Source organism: Balaenoptera physalus (genome assembly GCF_965194825.1).
Source record: "Balaenoptera physalus genome assembly, chromosome: 8".
NCBI lineage: Eukaryota > Metazoa > Chordata > Mammalia > Artiodactyla > Balaenopteridae > Balaenoptera > Balaenoptera physalus.
In genome coordinates, this window is record NC_138887.1 from 81,376,699 (window position 1) to 81,391,880 (window position 15,182).

At 35.2% G+C, this 15,182-nt stretch overlaps 1 protein-coding gene across 1 annotated transcript in view; it reads right to left on the reverse strand.

Moving 5' to 3' along the window:
• DPY19L2 (dpy-19 like 2) overlaps positions 1–15,182 on the reverse strand; it is a 93,068-nt gene that overhangs the window by 51,203 nt on the left and 26,683 nt on the right. The window contains exons 10-11 of the mRNA XM_082471815.1: positions 1,833–1,910; positions 907–993 (exon numbers count right to left, since the gene is read on the reverse strand). Coding sequence (XP_082327941.1) covers positions 907–993; positions 1,833–1,910 — 165 coding nt within the window. The remainder of the gene's footprint in view (positions 1–906; positions 994–1,832; positions 1,911–15,182) is intronic.

Genomic DNA, 15,182 nt, shown 5'->3' on the forward strand with positions numbered 1-15,182 from the left:
CTCCTCTTTATAAACTATCTTTAGAGATTATTTCCTTATGGGTACAAGAAAATAGGTCTTATTACTTTGTTGTCACACTATATTTTGATCAAGATCTGTATTACCCAGCCCAATCACCCACCTTATTCACAAGACTTTGGTCGTTTCCAAAAATCAAATCCACCCTTAAAAGACGAAGATTTGCCACCACTGAGGATATTCAAAAGAATGTGCCACAGCCTGTGAAGGCAATTCAGAGGAGTTCCAAAAACGTTTTGGGCAATGGCAGTGTCACTGCAATAAGTATTTAGCCTACTGAAGTGACTTAGAAGGTAATAACTAATTTTTATTATAAATTATGGCATATTTTAAAAAGTAAGTCTTATTACCTTATTATTTAAAAAAAATTTTACTTGGGCATTGCCTTAAAAAGGTACTTTCCTGGGCTTCCCTGGTGGCGCAGTGGTTGAGAATCTGCCTGCCAATGCAGGGCACACGGGTTCGAGCCCTGGTCTGGGAAGATCCCACATGCCGCGGAGCAACTGGGCCCGTGAGCCACGATTGCTGAGCCTGCGCGTCTGGAGCCTGTGCTCCACAACAAAAGAGGCCACAATGGTGAGAGGCCTGCGCACCGCAATGAAGAGTGGCCCCCCTCATGCCACAACTAGAGAAAGCCCTCGCACAGAAACGAAGACCCAACACAGCCAAAAATAAATAAATAAATAAATAAATAAATTAAAAAAAAAGGTACTTTCCTTATATTATTTTTCAAGGATGAGATAGACAAAAGGCATTATCTGGGAAAAATTTTTCATGTGAGCAGTAATCCAGAAAGGGCCTTATTTATTCTCCTTAACCTATATTAAATGGGTAAACTTGCTATTTGACAGGTTAAAAAAAATCTTCACGAGCTTAACAAACACTTACCAATGTCATCAATAGAGACGAAGAATAATAAGAAGATAAATACATTGGATTTCCAAACATCAACACAAAACAAAGGAGAACCGAAACCTGAAAATTGAAGAAAATAAATACATTTTATAGTTATTAGATAGATAGCATAATGCATACTTTGTCTACAGGGATACAGTCATTTCCAATACAAACTTTATTTGCATAAAAAAGATTAATAAATAGATCCTGACCAAGTGATAACAGAATTTCAACACACTGATAGGTTCCAAGTATTTTCAACACCATAAATACTATATAGCAGAATTTTTTTTTCCCTATTTTCAACTTGGTACAAAGAAAACAGGAAAAATCTTATTGTTTCTATTAACTCAATAATGGAGGGATATAATAAGACTTACTTATAACTATTAGTTTTCTAATCTGATTTTTGTTGAACTACTTGAGGATTTCCCTCACTAAGGAAGCTTTATTTTATGTTCTTACCTAAAAGATTTTTATTTTTTATTTTCTTAAGGGATATGTGTTTGGAAACTAATATAAAAAAACAATAATGCAAAAACATAAATTTCACAGAGTGTCATATTCATGGAAAGTGTTAAAAATCTCAGGACTCAGGGAGAAAAGGCAGTTACAAAAGTAGTGACAATAATAATAAAAAAACAAAAAAATTTTTAAAGTTTCAGAGAATACAAAACATCTACAGTCTAGTTGAAAGTATAGTTGCTATAATATGGCATTCAGTTATCCTTCTAAATATTATCAACATCATATGTATTAAATACTACTTGGGAGGAGGTATATAAAACAGTCAACCCTGAGATCTTATTTTAATATATGACTTATAAATATTAAAAATGTTACCAGGTGTACAACAGAAACTAATAAAACATTGTAAAGCAATTATACTCCAATAAAGATATTCAAAAAACTGTCACCATGTTCACATAGATGATCTTCTGAAATTTTTTTGGCTCAATGTACCCCACAACATACATGGGAAATAATGAGGCTATCTGAAATAAAAATATAAAAAAAGCAGAAGTGAAAAAATGTAGAAAAGCATTTCACTATTCATATGCAAAGTAAATATAAGAGGAGAGTTATATTTCCAATAATGATTGTCAAAGTAATGTGAACCAACCTTCTCACTGAGAACTAGAATAGCTCGAAAAAATAATAAAAGTACCTGTATGAAAGTCACAGCTTACTAATACAGCAAAAAAAGAATTAGGAAGCTAAGACCAGAGGAAAAGCGGAAATCTACAGAGATGAGCATGACATTTTGGGTCACTTTTCTTCCAGAGGCATCTGCCAATTCTAATAGAAGCAGATGACTGCCAGCTGAGAGGCAGTTGAGAGATTTCCACACACTTAGCAGTCAGGTAACCCCAAGAATGAGATCTCTGCTAAGTCCCCAAGCTTTGGTTTGGGACTTCAAAGGGTTATACTATAAGAGAGAACCAGAAATCAAAGCAGTGCTCCAAAATACTGAAGCCCACCTTTGAATTATCTCATTCTCTGATGGCATGAAGGAGATTAAAGATTGTTAGTCCCTGTATTTGCCTGCTGGAAACAAATTTAATTTTCTCTGGAAGAAGTTAATATCTTAGTCTCAAATTAACTGTACAATTGTTCATGTACAATGTCTAATACCACATCAAAACTAATCAGATACAGGAGGAGATAAGACATTATCACTAAGACAAAAGAAACAGATCTATGAAGAATCTAAATCTAGTTCAGGGGTCAGCAAACTTTTTATGTAAAAAGCCAGATGGTAAATATGTTAAGACTTGTAGGCCACGTACAGTCTCAATTGTATACTCTTCTTCTTCTTCTACATTTTTTTAAACAATACTATAAAAATGTAAAAACTACTCTTAGCTCACAAACCATGCAAAAACATGTCTGGCATCATCAGACAAAGACTTTATGTTTGACATATGCACAGAAATAACAGATAAGATTGAAAATTCCAGGAGGGGACTGAAAGCCATAAAAAAAAGAACCAAATTAAAAATATACAACTAAATATTACAATAATCAATAATAAGAAGTCAAAGATGGGTTTAAGCAGGTTGAACACAGCCAAACAAAGAAGTGATAAATTGGAAGATAGGTCAGAAGAAAGTATAAAATGACAAAGGGATGAACAACATATGAAAGAACATAAGAGATGCAGAGCATATAGTATAAAGGTCATACTTTACATGTCAGAAAGGGCTGAGGGAATTAAGTAAAATCTATACTTAAAGACATTATACCTGAGAAGCCCCCAAAATCTATAGAAAAAGAATCAAGCACTGACTCATAAAAGTATTAGTAGCCCCTAGCAAGGGATAAGTTAAAACAAACAAAACCCAACCACACATAGGCATGTCATAGTAAAAACGGCTTATAACCAAAGGCAAAGAGAAAACTCTTAAAAAGGGTCTGAGACTAACTGACTTTAAGACTTACTACAAAGCTGCAGTAATCAAGACAGCATGGTACTGGAGAAAAAATAGACAAATTGATCAAAGGAATAAAATAGAGGGTCTAGAAACAGATCCACACAATTATAGGCAACTGAGCTTTGACAACGGCGCAAAATGGAGAAATGACAGTCTTTTCAACAAATAGTGCTGGAAGACTTGGACACGCACACATTAAAAAAAAATAAATCTAGACCTAGATCTTACACCTTTCAAAAAACTGACTCAAGTGTATCTTAGAGCTAAATGTAGAACACAGACTAAAAAACTTCTAAAATATAATATAGGAGAAAATCAAGGTGATCTTATTTGAGGATGAGTTTTTAGCTATGACATCAAAAGCATGATCCATGAAAGAAAAAAACTGATAAACTGAACTTCCTTAAAATTAAAAACCCCAGCTCCACAAAAAACACTATTAAGAAAACTAAAGACAAGCCAGGGACTGTGAGAAAATCTTTGCATAACCCATATCTGATAAAGGTTTGGTATGTAAAATGTACTAAGAACTCTTAAAACTCAGAAATAAGAAAACAAATAACCCAATTTAAAAATGGTCAAAAGATGTGAACAAATAACCTAACCAAAGAATATCTACAGAGGGCAAATAAGCACATGTAAAGATGTTAAATCCAATACTACATTAGGAACTGTAAATTGGAACAAGGAGATACTGCTACACACTTAATAGAATGGCTGAAATCCCAAAACCTGACAAAATCGGCAATTTCTTACAAAACTAAACATAGTCTTACCATACAATCCAACAATCACACTCCTGGGTATTTACCCAATTAAGCTGAAATCTTATGCCCACTCAAAACCTTCACATGAATGTTTAGGGAATCACCAAAGACTGGAAGCCGCCATGATGTCCTTCAAGAGTTGAATGGATAAACAAACTGTGGTACATCCAGACAATGGAATATTATTCATCAATAAAAAGAAATGAGCTACCAAGTCATGAAAAGACATGGAGGAACCTAAAATACATATGGCTAAGGGAAAGAAGTCAGTCTGAAAATGTGACACAACCTATGATTCTAACTATATGACATTTTATTTTGGTTATACTTTATTTCATTAAAAATTGTACAGCTCTACTGTGAATTACAGTATTAACATTTATTTTAGGGGACTGCATTCACAATAATAATTATGACTGGACCCAGGAATTCTTTTCTTTGGGCCTTTGAAAAGTCTCATGCAATTTAACATTTAGTGGTAACCAGATTATGAATTTGTTGTATAAGTAAAACAACAATGGATAATTCATTCAAGAATTCCAAAGAGATTTTTATTTCAAGAGGTGCCAGTTGAAGATGGTAATACTTTCAAGTAATAACCAATTTACCTGAATATAGTTTCCCAGAACTTTGCTTATAACTTAATTGCTTGGAGCTTAAAGTATAGTTTTCTTAGAAACGATGCTATAAATTCAAATCCATTAAATGGATACTAGAGGGCCAATGCTATCTCCACCCTAAAGAAACTTATTTGCTGGTGGTGTGGAAAAAAACGCAAGGACACAAATATCTCTGCAAACTTCGTTTCAACACATTATCAAGTGCCTCATAAAGCAAGCTCAAGCAAGGTCATAGAATCTCAGAGTCAAAGAATGCATAAATTGTTATAAGTATATTCTATAGATCAACTACCCAGAATTTGGGAGTTTGGTGCTAATATCTTACTCTCAAACTTCCTGTCATTTTTTCTTCTCCCAGCGTAAATACCTTACTACCTACCTCCTCCCCCAAAATGGATGGGGAAGGCATAAAGTGGTTCCAACTAAAATTCCAGCTAACAGATAATCAGAACTTTACTGGATTTAAGAAATTTGTCCCTTTTATTAAGCTTAGAGTCTCTACCAAGGATCCCTCTGCTATTTTTTTTCAGCTTTATTGAGATATACTTGACTTAAAACATTGTGCAAGTTTAAGGTGTACAACCTGTTGATTTGATACACATATATTACAGTATTATTACCACTGCAGTGTGAGCTAACACCTTCATCACGTCACGAAATTCTCATTTCATTTTTGTGGTGAGAACATTTAAGATCTACATTCTTACCAAGGTTCAAGTATATAAAACAATAACGTTAACTACAATCTATGTGATAGATCGCCAGAACTTATTCATCTTCTAGTTGCAAGTTTGTACCCTTTGTCCAATATCTTCCTACTTCCCATACCCCTCTGGTCCTGGTAGCCACCATTCAACTCTCTGTTTCTATAAGTTTGGTTTTTTTAGATTCCAAACTAAATACTAATACGTGATACTAATATTATATCCCGTGATATAATACAGTATTTGTCTCTGTCTGACTTATGTCACTTAGCATAATGCCCTCAAGGTCCATCTATGTCCTATGGCAGAATTTCCTTTTTCTCATGGCTGAGTAATACTCCATTGTATATACATGTAGCGCATCTTCTTTATCCATTCATCTGTTGACAGACACTTAGGTTATTTCCATACCTTGGCTATTATGAATAATCCTGCAATAAACATAGAAAGGCAGATAATCTCTTCAATATTCTGTTTTCATTTCCTTTGGATATATACCCAGAAGTGGGATTACTAGAGCATATGGTAGTTCAATTTTAAATTTTTTGAGGAGCCTCCATACTGTTTTCGATAGTGGCTGCACCAATTTACATTTCCACCAACAGTGTACAAGGGTTCCCTTTCCTCCACATCCTCACCAACACTTGTTATCTCTTATTTTGATGATATTAATCTCTTATCAGATATAAGACAAATGAGATTACATCAAAGTAAAAAGCTTCTGCATAGCAAAGGAAACACCAAAAGGGTAAACAGCAACCTATGGAACGGGAGAAAATACCCCATATATCCGATAAGGGGTTATATCCAAAATATATAACGAACTCATATTACTCTAGCAAAAAACTGATAACAATTAAAAAATGGCCAAAGAACTGAACAGCTATTTATCCTAAGAAGGTATACAAATGGTCAACAGATATATGAAAAAACACTCAATATCATTAATCATCAGTGAAACGCAAATCAAAACCACAATGATATATTATCTCACACCTGTTAGGATGGCTATTTTCAAAAAAACAAACGACAAGTATTAGTGAGGATGTGAAAAAAAGGGAATCCTTTCACATTGTTAATGGGAATGCAAAATTATGCAGCTGCTAAGGAAAACAGTATGGAGGTTCCTCAAAAATTAAAAATAGAAATAGCATATGATCCAGCATTTCCACTTCTAAGTATTTATCCAAAGGAATTGAAAACAGGATCTTGAAGAGATATTAGCACTCTCATGTTCACTGCAGCCCTATTCACAATATCCGAGATATGGAAATAGCCTAAATGACAATCAACGGTCGAATGGATTTTAAAATGTTATACACATACAACAGAATAGTATCAGCCTTAAAAGAGAAGGAAATCCTATAACATGCAACAGTATGGATGAGAATATTATGCTGAGTAAATTAAGCCAGTCACAGAAGGACAAATACTGCACGATTCCATTTATCAGAGGTATTTAGAATAGTCAAACTCACAGAAATAGATAACAGAATAGTGATTGCCAAGGGCTGAGGGGAAGAGGAAATGGGAAGTCGCTAATCAACACACATAAGATTTCAGTTATTCAAGATCAATAACTTCTAGAGATCTATTATACAACATGTGTCTATAGATAACAATACCTATATTGTACACTTAAAAATCTATTAAGAGGGTGTATCTCATGTTCAGTGTTCTTACCACACACATACACACAAATACACTTTAAAAAAATTTAAGGCTCATTACATAAAAATAAAAGGACTATATAACAACTGTGCACATAATGATGTTCCATCAAAATGTTTAAAGCAAGAATTTACACAGCTATACAGACAAATCACTGTTATAATGGAAGACTTCAACACATTCCTCCTCTAGTAACTGAAAGCAAACAAAAATAGTAGAAATCTAAAAGATTAGAATAATACAATTAACAAACTTTGCTTAACATACGTAGAACCCCATATCTAACAAATATAATCAATCTTTTAAAATGCAACAAAAATAGAAAATACCTGGGAACAAATCTAATGAAAGATCTGTAAGACCTCTAAAAATCTATATTAACATTACTGATAGAAATTAAGAACTAAATAAGTAGATATATATCATGTTCTTTGATCAGAAGACAATATTTTAAAGATCTTAAAAATTTTTATTTACTGCAATCACACTTATTGTCAAACTGAAAAGGAAAGGAATACAGTATGTATATAAATTTGGGGATGGGGACAAGCATAAATATAGGTTTTTAAGAGACACTGTGAGAAAGTGTGTCCAGCTCATTTAATAAAATAACTATAGTTGTTAAAAGGAAGTTCATAAATTTACTTTGTGAAGAAAATTAATCTTGACACTAATTATGAAAAATGTTATCATACAGATTCTTATGTAGAAAAGCAATTAGGTAATACAGTAGACAATTAATTATGGTTTTACAAAAGGTACAGAAGTACTCTTTAAATGCATATTTCTTTTATTAATGCTTCATGAAAACTGAAGGCATTTTAGTAAGGAAATAAGACAACATAGCCAAGCGTGTGGCCTTCTATAGAAAAGAGTTGAAAGACCCTAGAGATGCAACAAAAATAAATTGGAAAGTGTTGGTGCTCTGAAGTAGGCCGACTTGATTTTAACTTAATCTCTGAGCCTCAGTGTCTTCATCTGTAATCATAAGTTAATAATACCCATGTGCCTGGACTCCTTGAGGATTAAATAAAATAAACTATAATACTGAAGTCTGGTATATGTTAGTCTCCCTTTCCCTCCTCTCATAGACCAATACTGTTAGGATATGCAGATCTAGACCCCCCTTCTTAAACATCATATTTACACTTTGGCTAAAAAAAAAAAAACACTTCACAGGGAAAATTGTGCTTAATAGCTGGACTGTTGCTATTTGAATTGCTGGTTGAAAAGTAAGCTCTCTCATTTAGATACAAGCAGCAGAATCAACATTCTGTTGTGAAAATGTAGAAAACTGACTTCTATTCTTGCCTCCTTTCATCATACTTCTCAAGATAAGTAGTTCTGAGGGTAGGGCAAAATTTGTTTCCATGAAACAATAAAGAGTTTTTAATCTGTTCAAATGCTTGGACCAATTTTGTTCCTGAAATCAGAAATGAGTACAGGCATTTAAAATAAACTTTAAATAAAACTGTGTATAAGGAATGAAACTATAAATCCCTTCTGTAAGTTAACTTCTTCCACCTGATGGGGATTTCAGTATCTGCAAAATAGATAATATCCTGATCATTGCTCAGGATATTATCTATAGCTTGTGAGGAGGAATTAGAGGTCCTTGACTTTGTTTAATGCCTAAACTCTTATTATTTTGTCTTTCTTGATTGTTTTCCTTTGTTTCTGCATTTTCTCACTCCTCTGATTAAATATATTCTTTGGAACTTGGGGAAGGCCTAGGAGGCTAAAGTTTTTCTACAGACAAGAGACAGGTGGAGGGCACGGTGGGGGTTGGTGTCTGTCCCAGGAAGGCCCCATAGGGTCCTCCTTGGTTACTGATATACCACAGTTTAACCATTCACAGATTGAGGGACATTATACTTGCTTCCAGTTTTTGGCTAATAAAAATAAAACTGTTATGAAAATTCAAGCACAAAAAAAAAAAAAAAAAAAAAAAAAAAAAAAAATCCCTTCTGTAAGCTAATTTTTGATTCCCTGTTAGTTTACACATATAGAATAAACTATATTTTAACCACTGTGGCCACAATAAACATTGTCAAACTAATAGAGAGAAATCAACCTGTAGACTGAGTTTAACAACAAGATGCAAGGTCAGACAAAGCTTTCAGAAAGAGAAGCTGACATTTATAGTAAGAGTAGCTGCCTCTACATCCAGTGGAAGAAACATCAACTCCCCTTGGAAAAAACCATTTTGGTGACCTCTTTTAGTTTTGTAGATCAAAGGCAAGCAAGCACTCACTCTTCTTGAACAAAAGGTTTATTTGCCTTGACAAAAAAAATTGTCCTTTCTCAGACCCTTGGTGTGTGAAATTTGATGTTCAGTAAAGACAAAGGAACTGGAAAAAAGTTTCATAAGGAGCTATGAGTCTCCTGGTGGAAAACATTTATGAGACTCACCAATACTTGAACATCTCCAAAACATTAATATAATCCTAATTTGGCAAGACAGAACCCCAAGGAACTTGAAAAACAAACACATTGTGTAGATGATAGAATTCTGAACTTGTGAGCTCACTCACAAGAACTGTACACCAGAACTGCACAGTCTTTTTTTAGGAGAAGCCTAGTTCTACAGACAGCATTTAGCTGATGCTGAAATTCCTTATGACTCAACTCAGCTATCTCAGCACTGCAGGTGTGCTATGAGACATTTACAAGAAAGAAAATGGTGCCACTCATAAGTAAAAGCACGGAGTCCAGGCCAATTTTAGTGTGAAGCACTTGGCATCTATGGCTGTTAGGAGTTTTCTATCTTCAAGGAGGTGAATTTGAGTTCTTGACGTCAATGCAAACCAGGGGGTTTTAAGTTCACACTTGGCCTCTGGTTCATTCAGAAAGCTGTAGGACAGGAAACAGGACTTGTCAGCAGGACAGATTCAGATATTTCTCTTCAGTGGGAGCTCTCAAAGAAGTCTTCATGGTAGCCTCACCCCAGGTGACAGCTCAGGAGCAAAGAAAGAAGATGCACATCACATAAATGCAGAAGCCACTCTGGCTTAGAAGATCCATAACCCATGGAAACTTCTGCAAGGGAAATGACACTTAAAAGAGACACCTCACTTAAGGAAGCCCGAAGTCAAGGCATCCCCCTCAGGAAGAACTTAGCTCACTTACAGTTTCTTCCTCTCGGATGCAATTAGGCAATCACCAAGCAACGTGCCTAGTAACATCATGGTCACACAACACAAGCAAATTTCTAAGGGAAGAGAGCTAGAAGGTTAACTGAGGGTCAAATTCCATGCAGAAGGGGTAAGTTTTGCTAAACAGCAGTGTGGTGGCATTGACTGTGTACCCAGATTTCTGAATCCTCCAGATACAAGTAGTCTCATTTCTGGCTTCAACAGTGAGGCAAAAACATCTAGTCCTGATATTTGGCCCAAATAAATGGCCGATGGGCTTATCGTTGGAAGAGAAACTCCAGGGAGGGAAGAAAATAATCTTCTTATAAGCAGGATGAGGGCATGGAGTCACATTAAATATTAAAAGAGATGTGGCTTTATACATACCCCAAGCAAAGAATCAGTTATATAAAGAAAGAATATGAAATTGACAACCAGTTTTGTATAGATATATTGATACTATCTCTTCCGGAAATAATCTGCATCTCTATCACTTCTGATTTTATAACCTCCTTCCTGCAACTATCCCTTTTACTGTCCTTGGTCATAACAATCTCTCCTACATGAATGGGAATTCTCTAATAAAATATAAGAAAATAGAGCATATTATAAATTAAAATCCAGTTACTGAATAAGTCACAATTTCTCAATTTCTTAAGAATGATAATGCTTTAAGGTCTTCTCACTCCAAATATTCTAGGTTTCTACAACTGTTGCTTGTAATTTTTTTCCTTTGAAATATAGCTAATCCTTGAGTCCTTCAGCCCCATTTCTCAGACAATATGTGCAGGAGACATGAACTAATTTTAACTTTAATTTGTGAAAAATGTAATCAAGAATAAAAGTCTTAGAACACTCCCAGAAAAATAACTTTGAATTATCTTCACGTTAGTATTAAAAAACAAAAACACAAGCAAACAAAACTTTATACGTTAATTCAGAAAACTAAAAGCTGGGAGTTACATCAGCATCATGGCAGCATAAGATGTCCCGCTTTTCTGCCTCCGCCTTTTAATAACTAAAATTTGGCATCCATCCATGAACAAAAGTGCCTCTGTGGAAGTTGCACCATATGCCAAGGGTTCCGGGAGGAGTCTTGCCCACCTATGTATCTGAGAATAGGCAGACAGACCTCAGCACAGGCTGTGGAATAAGCAGGAGCCAGTGAACTAGTCTCAGCTCTTCTCAGCTATGGTTGAAGAAAATCTGGATACTGCTGACTTGGGCAGACACCCACAGACAAGAGAGCCCTGTAGAATCCAGTCTTCCTGAGGAGAGGCTCAAGCACTTCATTGGAGCAAAAATATATATGAGTTTGGATGCACTAGAGAGAGTAAGAGGAACTTTGCCAACACCACCCTATCCCCAAGGTGGCACAGTGAGAGCCTGAACTAGCCAGTGGCAACCTCTCCCATGGGGGAAAGGGAGAATGATGAGTGTGTGCCTGGCATCCCCAGCTATGCAGGACATTGCTGGAAAAAACAATTTCTTTCCCACAGCGCTCAGAGCTGTGTGGTGCGACCTCCTTGACTGGGGCAGGCAGGAGATTGAGAAAGAGGCAAATAAGAATATCAGAGGGCATTAAAAGGATGCAGTTCCTTCTGGTTGTGCTCAGGACTCTGGCAGGAAACCTGCCTACCAGCTGCTGAGAAAACCACCCAAGGATCCCTCCACTTGGCCTGCAGGCACTCTTGACACCTCCTGAGTGTTAAACTCACACCTCTCCCGACTCTGCAGCTGGCTCCTTTTTCATGTTCCTTAGTGTGGCAGTAAGAGTGAGTTCTAGTAGATAAGGAGCTCATGTGAAAAAGAGGCCAGGGGTCTGTGGGCCTGTCTAGAAAAGACATACAAGCCTAATAATTCTGCCACAGAGGGAGCAAGAAGCGTGAAGCAGGTGTATCCATATAAGGTCAGAGAAAAGCCCAGATATAAGCAGGATGAATGAAGAATATATCCCACCTGAAGGCAACCTGAAATGCAAAAACTGCAACACAAAACTTCAAGGAACATGAAGAATCAAGGAAACATGACATCACCAAAAAATCTTAATAGTCCTCCAGTAACCAAACTCTAACAGAATTCTATGATTTACCTGATAAAGAATTCAAAATAGCTGTTTTGTGGAAACTTGATGAGATACAAGAAGACACAGAAATACAATTCAATGAAATCAGGATAACAACACATGAACAACCTGAGAAGATTAACAAAGAGATAAAAATGATTAAAAGAACAAAACAAATTCTGGAACTGAAGAATTCAATGAATGAAATGAAAACTGCAATAGAGTATCAACATCAGAATAGACCAAACAGAAGACGGAACAGTGAGTTAGACAGGAACTTTGAAATACGCTGTCAGAGGATAATGAAGAAAAAAGAATGAAAAAGAGTGAAGAAAGTCTATGTGATTTATATGAAAATATCAAATGATCAAATAAGAGAATCACCGGAGTTCTATGAAAAGAGAGGGAGAAGGGGCAGAAAGTTTATTTAAAGAAATAATAGCTGAGAACTTCCAAACCTATGAAGAGATTTGGACATGCAAGTTCACAAAGCTAATAAATCACCCCATTATTGTAATTGAAAAATACCTTCCCTAAGACACATTATAATGAAACTCAAAAATCAAAGAGAGAATCCTAAAAGCAGCAAAAAAAAAAGGACTGTAACATATAAGGAACCCCCATTACTCTATCAACTATAGTAATCAAAATAGTATGGTACAGGAATAAAGACTAATATACACAGCAATGGAACAGATTGAGTGACCATAAGTAAACCCATGCATATACCGTCAACTAATATTTGACAAGGAAGCCAAGAATACTTAGGGGGAAAAATAATGTCTTCAATAAATGGTGTCAGGAAAACTGGATATTTACATGAAATTGGACTTCTATATTACACCACTCACAAAAATAAACTTAAAATGGATTAAAGACTTAAATATAAGACCTGATGCCATAAAACCCCTAGAAGAAAACTTAGGGAATATGCTCTTTGACCCTCATCTTGGCAATGATTTTTTGGATTGTAACACCAAAAGCAAAAGCAACAAAAGAAAAAATCAACAAGTGAGACTACATCAAACTATTGATAAAAAGCTTCTGCACAGCATAGGAAACAATCAACAAAATGAAAAGGCAACCTATGCAATGGGAGAAAATATTTGCAGATCATATATTAGGTGAAATATTAATATCCAAAATGTATAAAGAACTCATACGACTCAATAATGAAAAAAAAACTGATTAAAAAATGGGTGGAGGAACAATAAATATTTTTCAAAAGAATACATCCAAATGGCCAACAGGTACATGAAAAGACACCCAACATCACTAATCATCAGGGAAATAAAAACAAATCCACAGTAAGATATCCCTCCATACCTATTAGAATGGTTATCATCAAGAAGACAAAAGAAAACAAATGTTGGTGAGGATGTGGAGGAAAGGGAACCCTTGTGCACTGTTAGTAGGAATGTAAATAAATTGGTGGAGCCACTGTGAAAAACACTATGGAGGTTTCTCAAAAAATTTGAAATACCACTACCATATGATCCAGCAATCCCACTTCTGGGTACATATTCCAAAGGAAATGAAAACAGAATATTGAAGAGATATCTACACATCTATGTTTACTGCAGCATTATGCACAATAGCCAAGGTATGGAAACAACCTAAGTGTCCGTCAACAGATGAATGGATAAAGAAGATGTGCTACATATATATATATATATATATATATATATATATATATATATATATATAAATCCTGCCATCTGTGACAACACAGATGGACCTTGAAGGCATTATGCTAAGTGAGATAAGTCAAAGACAAATACTTTATTATATTACTTGTATGTGGAATCTAAAAAAGCCAAACTTGTAAAAACAGAGAGTAGAACGGTGATTATGAGGGGCATGGGGGTGGGGGAATTAGAGAGATGTTGGACAAAGTATACAAACTTGCAACTAGAAGATGAATAAGTTCTGGAGATCTAATGCATAGCATAGTTATTACAGTCAATACCGTATCATATAATTCAAAGTTGCTAAGAGACTAGATCTTAAACGTTCTCACCACAAGAATGAAATAATAATCATGTGACTTGATAGAGGTGTTAACTAACACTATGGTGTTAATCAGGGGATAATCATATTGCAATATATCAAATCAATACATTGTATATCTTAAGCTTACAAAATGTTAATTACATCTCAAAAAAAAAAAAAAACTAAAAGTCTAGTATATCTTTTCAATGGATAGAAAATCATTAAGGCAATATCAAAATTACCCAAGGAGCTAAATTAATACATCTCCTTGCAAGGAAATGATGCACACTAGAAATCTATTCTACTATGTTGGCATATGCAAATAATGAAAACCACAGAAATTCTGTGTTAGTTGTAGACCAAATATAAGGAAGTAAGGCAGAGGGAATACTCTTAACATGCTTTAAACATGCAGCATCAATTAAATTGTGGTTATAACTTCATTCTTTGTAGACAACTGGTAGGACAAGGATTCTTGGCAGAATTTCTCACTGCCAATAAAGAACATCATTACATATTATCAGTGTTTGTTAGTTAGGTGGAAAGGAGTTCTAACGAAAAATCATAGTAGGAAATTTCATCAAAATTGACCTTTTACTCTCTGCTTCCCCAGCTCAGTTTCTTGCCATTAGTTACTTAGTTGTTTGAAGAAACAGGATATGGCCTCAATTCACTGAATAATACCATGATTAAAGCTCTGAGAAACGGTGTCCAGTAAAATTCTGCTCTTCAGACAGAACAGCCAACATTTAGCTGGATTAGAAGCAGAAATCCCCTACCATGAAGAATCAAAGTGGCCCTTACCATGTTGCGCAGCTTGGCAACTAAAATGATTCCTCAGACAAAAGGAAAATCTACAGGCAGGTTTACACAGATCAT